The sequence below is a fragment of the Gossypium arboreum genome, chromosome 12 (genome assembly GCF_025698485.1).
Source record: "Gossypium arboreum isolate Shixiya-1 chromosome 12, ASM2569848v2, whole genome shotgun sequence".
Taxonomy (NCBI): Eukaryota; Viridiplantae; Streptophyta; class Magnoliopsida; order Malvales; family Malvaceae; genus Gossypium; species Gossypium arboreum.
Window position 1 is genome coordinate 24,033,996 of NC_069081.1, and position 7,312 is coordinate 24,041,307.

A 7,312-nucleotide genomic window follows, 5' to 3' on the forward strand; every position below is an offset into this window, starting at 1 on the left:
AGGAATTATCTATCCTGAACCAAAGATGACAGGAGAAGGAACGACTAAAGATTTGATGGGAAATCTAAAGATCAACGTCATATCTAAAGAGAAAGTGATGGAAGGAGACCTAGCAAGCATTCGCTCTTATGAGCCTGGGAGTGTTCTGAACAACTGGACTGTGGAAGAAATTCCTATAGTTTTTAGAGCTAATACAGAGTAATGTTTAAAACACACTTGTTGTTTTAAAGCCTAGAAGCAATAAGAATCTTTTGTGAAATAAGCTTATGTTCAAAACGTCTTTATTTCAATAAAAATACACTTTTATGTCTTATTCTAAGCAAATATTCTTTTATCCTGAGCAAATATTCTTTTCTTGCATTTCATTCATAATTATGCCATACAAATAAGCTACTCTTAGATTCATTTGTTTTTTGGATATCCCTTCATGCCTACAATAGGTCTCTAGATATCAATGACATGAGTGACACTATTACGGACCCAGAATTCCCTTTTGAGCAAGACATGTGTTTGAAGGGATCTCAAGATTTTGAAGATGATGGAGACTGTAACTTATCTCTGGATTTGTTAAGAATGGTAGAGCAGGAAGAGAAATAGATCCTACCTCATAAGGAGATGATAGAGAATGCGACCTTGGAAGAAGGAAAAGAGGTGAACATTGTAACTTACATAACCGAGGAAACAAGATGGGACCTCATTGAATTATTGCAAGAGTTCAAGGATTTCTTTGCATGGTCATATCAGGATATGCCTGGGTTGAGCGCTGATATTGTGGTACACTGCGTCCCCATAAAAGAGGAGTGCAAGCTAGTTCAATAGAAGCTCCGAAGGATGAGACTCGATGTTGCAATAAAAATAAGGGAAGAGGTCAAGAAGCAATTTGATGCTAGGTTCTTACAAGTAGTTAATTATTCAGAATGGGTAGCCAACATTGTTCCCGTCCCTAAGAAAGATGGAAAAGTGCAGATGTGTGTAGATTACAGAGACTTAAACAACGCCAACCCAAAAGACAACTTCCCACTGCCTCAAATCGACACTCTGGTAGATAACACGGTAGGTTACTTATTGCTCTCCTTCATGGATGGTTTCTCTGGATACAATTAGATAAAGATGCATCCTGAAGATATGGAAAAGACCACATTCATAACCCTGTGGGGAACATTTTTCTATAAGGTGATGCATTTGGGTTAAAAAATGCGGGAGCAACGTATCAAATAGCCATGGTAACCTTGTTTCACGACATGATGCACAAGGAAATTGAGGTTTACGTCTACGATATGATCGCAAAATCTTGAACAGAAAAGGAGTATGTACAGGTTTTGAGGAAATTGTTCTTGAGGCTAAGAAAGTTTCAGCTAAAGTTCAATCTAACAAAATGTAATTTCGGAGTTAGGTCAGGGAAATTGTTGGGTTTCATAGTGAAAGGGGAATTAAGGTTGACCCAGACAAAGTCAAAGCTATACAAGAATTGCCTTTGCCGCATACTCAAAAGGAAGTTTAAGGTTTCCTAGGAAGACTAAATTACGTCGCTCGGTTTATTTTACAACTAACCGAGAAATGTGACCCCATATTTCATCTTCTCAAGAAACACAACCCAGGTGCGTGGGATGATGAGTGTCAAAAAACCTTTAACAAGGTTAAGCAATATTTTTCCAATCCCCTAGTACTAATGCCACCTAGTCCTGGTAGGCCACTGATACTATATTTGATAGTATTTGACAAATCAATGGGATGTGTGCTCGGCCAACACGATGAGAAAGGAAATAAAGAAAAGGCGATATATTACCTTAGTAAGAAATTCACTAAGTGTAAAGTGAGATACTCGCCAATTGAGAAATTACGTTGCGCCTTGGTTTGGACAACTCGGAGATTAAGGCAGTACATGTTGTACCATACAACTTGGTTAATCTCGAAACTGGACCCTCTAAAGTATATAATAGAGCAACTACTTTAAGTGGAAGAATAGCTCGATGACAAATTTTGCTTTCCGAATTTGGCATTATCTATGTAAACCAAAAGACTATGAAAGGGAGTACAATAGTAGATTTTCTAGCCAATAGAGCTCTAGAAGATTACGAGCTTTGAACTTTGATTTTCCTAACGAAGATCTAATGTATGTGGCAACTGCTAAAGAAGGTACTCCAGAAGATCATCCTTGGAAATTGAACTTTGAAGGAGCATCGAACGCAGTTGGGGCAGTCCTGATATCCCAAAATGGAGATCATTATCCATTTAATTGCAAATTAAACTTTGATTACACAAACAATATGGCAGAATACAAAGCATGTATCATGGGAATCCATTCAGCCATCGAACGGAAAGTCAAAGTGTTAGAGGTGTGTGGGGATTCTGCGCTAGTGATCTATCAGCTTAAGGGTGAATGGGAAACAAGGGACCCCAAGCTGATTAGTTACCAAAAGCTGGTCCTGAAGTTAATTGAGGTGTTTGATGATATCGCTTTCTGTTACTTCCTGTGAGATGAAAACCAGATGGCTAACGCCTTGGCTACATTAGCTTCTATGATTAGAGTAAATAAATAGAGGATATGAAACCGATCCAGATGAGTATTTGCGAGGCTCCAGCTCATTGCTGTAATATCGTCGAAGAAGAGGAGAGAGATGATTATCCTTGGTATCATAATATTCTTTGATATGTGAAGAATCGTGAATAGCCTGATCAGGCAACTGAAAATGATAAGAGAACGTTGAGGAGGATGGCCGGTGACTATGTATTAGACGGAGAGATCCTATATAAAAGGAGGAAGGATCAGGTGCTGCTAAGATGTGTTGACGCTGTTGAATCTAATAAAATCCTGGAAGAAATCCATGAAGGTGTCTACGGGATGCATGCTAATAGGTTTACAATGGCCAGGAAAATCATGAGATTCGGGTATTACTGGTCCATGATGGAAGGAGATTGCATTAGTTATGCCAAGAAATGTTATAAGTGCCAAATTTATGGAGACAAGATCCATGTGCCTCCTTCACCTCTTCATGTTATGACTTACCCATGGCCTCTCTCAATGTGGGGCATGGACGTCATTGGGCCGATTTCGCCGAAGGCTTCTAACGGACATCGATTCAACTTTGTGGTCATCGATTATGTCACCAAGTAGGTAGAGGCCAAGTTCTTGAAGAAGGAGATCATATGTCGATATGACATGACAGAAAGGATCATATCTAACAATGCATTAAATTTAGATAACAACATGATAGTGGAGGTCTACAGTCGGTTCAAAATTAAGCACCACAACTTGTCACCATATTGCCCGAAAATAAATGGTGCAGTTGAGGCGACTAATAAAAATATCAAGAAGATCGTGGGGAAAATAACTGAGACCTACAAGGATTGGCATGAAAAGTTACCATTTGCTCTCTATCCTTATCTAACATCTGTCAGACCTTCTACCGGGACAACACCTTATTCTTTAGTTTATGGGATGAAAGCAATCTTGCCTATTGAATTCGAAATTCCTTCTCTCCGGGTTTTATCAGAATTGAAGCTGGACAAAGCAGAATGGATCCAATCCCGGTATGATCAGTTGAACCTGATTGAAAAAAAGAGGCTGAAGGTAATGGTCAAATGTACCAGAAGCGAATGATGCAAGCTTACAACAAAAAGGTTCGCCCTAGAGTATTCCATGAGGGGAACTTGGTATTGATAAAGATTCTCCCTATGCAAAAAGATTTTAAAGGGAAATGGATGCCAAACTGGGAAAGACCTTATTTGGTAAAGAATGCTTTTTCTAGAGGAGCACTGATATTAACTGAGAAGGACGGTAAGAGTCTGCCTAACCCAGTAAATTCGGATTCAGTTAAGAAGTACTTCACCTAAAAAGTGAGAGGCCAAGGCGAAAACCGGCAAAGGGTGTGATAAACCATAATTTATACATATTTCTATCCTATGCTTAGCACATTTTATGGATGATTTTTCCTTACAATTGGTAAATTCGATGCTCGTAATGCTTTAATTTCATATTTTATACTTAGGTGAGCATAGGAGAGTGAAAGGAACGAGAAATGGGCCAAAAACGGAGAAAATGGGCCAACATACAAAATCAACACGACCTGGACCTCCTCACACGGACAGAGCACACGGCCATGTCAATTTGGCAGAATTGAAGCACGACTCACACGGCTGGACCACCGCCCGTGCCTATTTAACAATCTTGACCACGGCCTGAAGTAATCACACACGGGTGTTTCCCTGTCGAGCCCAAGTTTAGCCCAATTTGGAAAAGGCTAATTTTGAGGGCTCTTAGGCATTCCAAAGGCTATAAATACACCCTAGAAGAGGAGAAGAATGGGGGACACAGAGGAGGAAACAGGGAACTGCTCAAGGAAAGCCGATTGATCCATCTCAGAAGTTGGATTCATCATCAAGACTGAAGATCTCCCCTCAATTTCCCTTCAGGAGTTTTGGGTTTTTATTTATGTTTGTATTCATTATTCTTCTGAGATGTTTACCTTTTTAGTTATGAACTAAAACCCCTAAATACCTAAAGGGAATGAAACCTAAGATAGATCTTGTTATTATTATCTGAATTGTATGATAAATATTTGACTTGTTCTTAATTATGTGTTCTTAATTCTTGTTTTGATATTCCAGTATATTGATTCAAGTTAAGCTCTTATTCAGAGGAGGAATAGACCCTGTCTAATAGTACATTTGTCATAATTAAGCAGAGTTGATTGCGCGCCTAGAGATAGGGTGACAAGATTTTATCGGATTAGGGTGAAACCTAATAAGGGGATACATAGATCGAGTTAATACAACCATAGGGAGTTAATTAGAAAGAGATTTCAATTATTCAACCTAGGGTTAGATGTTGTTAGTCTCGATAGGGATAATAATATAACTTAGGGATTTCTACAGATCAAGTCAAATGAATAAATCATCCGATTCAGAGTCAAATAACAAGTGAAGTCTAGGTGGATTTTTCCTTAGGTATTGTCTTAATTCAATCGTTTTTTTTTTCAAAAGTAATTCCGCAATTCTATTTTCTGTGATTTCTTAGTTTAGTTAATTAGTTAGACAAACAAAAAAATTTTATTTTTTAGGCTAGGTAATAAAAAGAAAGTTAATACTAGTACTTTTAGTTCCTTTGGGTTCGACAATCCGGTCTTGCCAAAGCTATACTACTATTCGATAGGTACACTTACCTTCATTGTGATAATAGTTAGTTTCAAGAACGATTCATTATAAATATTTAAAACCTATCACGAATATCACGTATCAGGGCGCTTTGAAAAAAAAAAGGAGAGGCCGAGGTGAAAACCAACAAAAGGCGCCTTGAGGCCAAAGGGGTTTTGAATTGAAAACCCGAAAAGGGAAATTCAAATTTTGATCGAGGATGAGGCATATGGTAGTCTTGCTGTGCTTGAATTAATGAAGAGGAAGTATGCTACGTCTTGGGGCATCGAAAAAGTACTCTAGATCTCCTAGGCACATGATAAGCTCAAAATGGTCCTCAAAGAGTTCGTACGGAGAAGCTCAGGCTGCGATATTAGGGCACTCTTTTTTTCCGTTGCCTATTTTTTTTGTACTCCGACAATATTTACTTTCTTTGATTAATCCATTCTTTTTGAATTTTGTTCCTAATAAATTTCAGTTTTATCCATCTTTATATTCTCTTTTAAGCGTTTCATATTGAAATAATGATTAATTACTTTCACAAAAGGAGTTTTGCATATTACTCTAGAAGTTTCTAAACAGTGTAAGGACCTAAAACAGGACTATTGTTTAGAACTTACCCAATTTAAGGGTTGGAAATATTTGAGTCCAAATTGAGATTATCTCTTCGAATTTCTAGTTAAAGATATCGGTTGAACAAGAAGACAAGATATCGCGTCAATAATGAAAACAAGCGATGTCAACCAAGCATAAGAGGGGATCATTCTCGAGAAAAGAGAAATGATATTTCTCATTCATGCAAATATTAGGTGTACACATCTGGTAATGACACCCGGGGAATGGTGTAATAGACCAAATTGATGAAAGATTCAGATCCTATACTCCTGAGTTGCAGGGGAGGGTTTGAAGATGGTACAAACCTTAGGTCCCAGAAGTATAGTGAAATGGACCCTGAAATTACAATGGGGAAAACCAGTTGAGCAAAATGGGTTGTTTCTACGGGTTTTTTGTCGAAAAGTGCTAGCCGAGCAAAAAGGCAGCATAGTATGTCAGTGATAAAACTCTAATGAATAACGAGTAATGACACTTTAAGCATTTAAAAGGAATCATTCTCATGACATTTCTACATTCATATCATTCGTAGCACATTAGGCTAGGAGCATCTGATTCATTTTGATCATAGCATCCTAATCATTTGGCATAAACATAGGCATATGAAACCGAGTCTACAGGACATATCCCCCAGAGGATGGTGTAGCAACACTGGTGAAAATTGCAGATCTTATCTCCCTAAGCAGTAGTGGAGCAGATCAAAGATAGCAAATCTTATCTCCATGTAGCGGCAATGGACCAGATTTAAGCCACCAGCCTTATCTCCCTGAAGTTGCAGTGGAGCAAGTTCAAGATACAAGTCTTATCTCCCTGAAGTTGCAGTGGAGCAGACTGAAAATTGCAGATTTTATCTCCCTAAGCAGTAGTGGAGCAGATCGAAGATGGTGAATCTTATCTCCATGTAGCGGCAATGGAGCAGATTTAAGCTACCAGCCTTATCTCCCTGAAGTTACAGTGGAGCAAGTTCAAGAAACAAGTCTTATCTCCCTAAAGTTGCAATAGAACGGGCTAAAAATTGCATATCTTATCTCCCTAAGCAGTAGTGGAGTAGATCGAAGATAGTGAATTTTATCTCCATGTAGCGGAAATGGAGCAGATTTAAGACCACAAACCTTATCTCCCTGAAGTTGCAGTGGAGCAGGTTAAAATTACCAATTCTTATCTCCTTCAAGTTTCAAGAGTAGATCGAAGCTAAAATCTTTTTCCCCGAAATTACATTGGAGCGGATCGAAGCACCAATTCCTATATCTTTGAAGATATAGTGGATTGGAACGAGGTTACTTAAAGGGGAAGAACAGTAGTGGAGTAGATCGAAGACAGTGAATTTTATCTCCATGTAGCGGAAATGGAGCAGATTTAAGACCACAAACCTTATCTCCCTGAAGTTGCAGTGGAGTAGGTTAAAATTACCAATTCTTATCTCCTTCAAGTTTCAGCAGAGTAGATCGAAGCTAAAAATCTTTTTTCCCTGAAATTACATTGGAGCGGATCGAAGCACCAATTCCTATATCTTTGAAGATATAGTGGATTGGAACGAGGTTACTTAAAGGGGAAGAAAAGAAGTACC

The 7,312-nt window shown here is 38.4% G+C and overlaps 1 protein-coding gene across 1 annotated transcript; it reads left to right on the top strand.

The window, feature by feature from the left end:
* Nucleotides 1-615: 615 nt before the first annotated feature.
* LOC128285386 (uncharacterized) lies at nucleotides 616-3,834 on the top strand. The gene is made up of 4 exons (XM_053022890.1): nucleotides 616-774; nucleotides 2,672-2,889; nucleotides 3,400-3,571; nucleotides 3,667-3,834. Exons 1-4 carry the CDS (start codon nucleotides 616-618, stop codon nucleotides 3,832-3,834), a joined length of 717 nt encoding a protein of 238 aa, XP_052878850.1.
* Nucleotides 3,835-7,312: the final 3,478 nt, after the last annotated feature.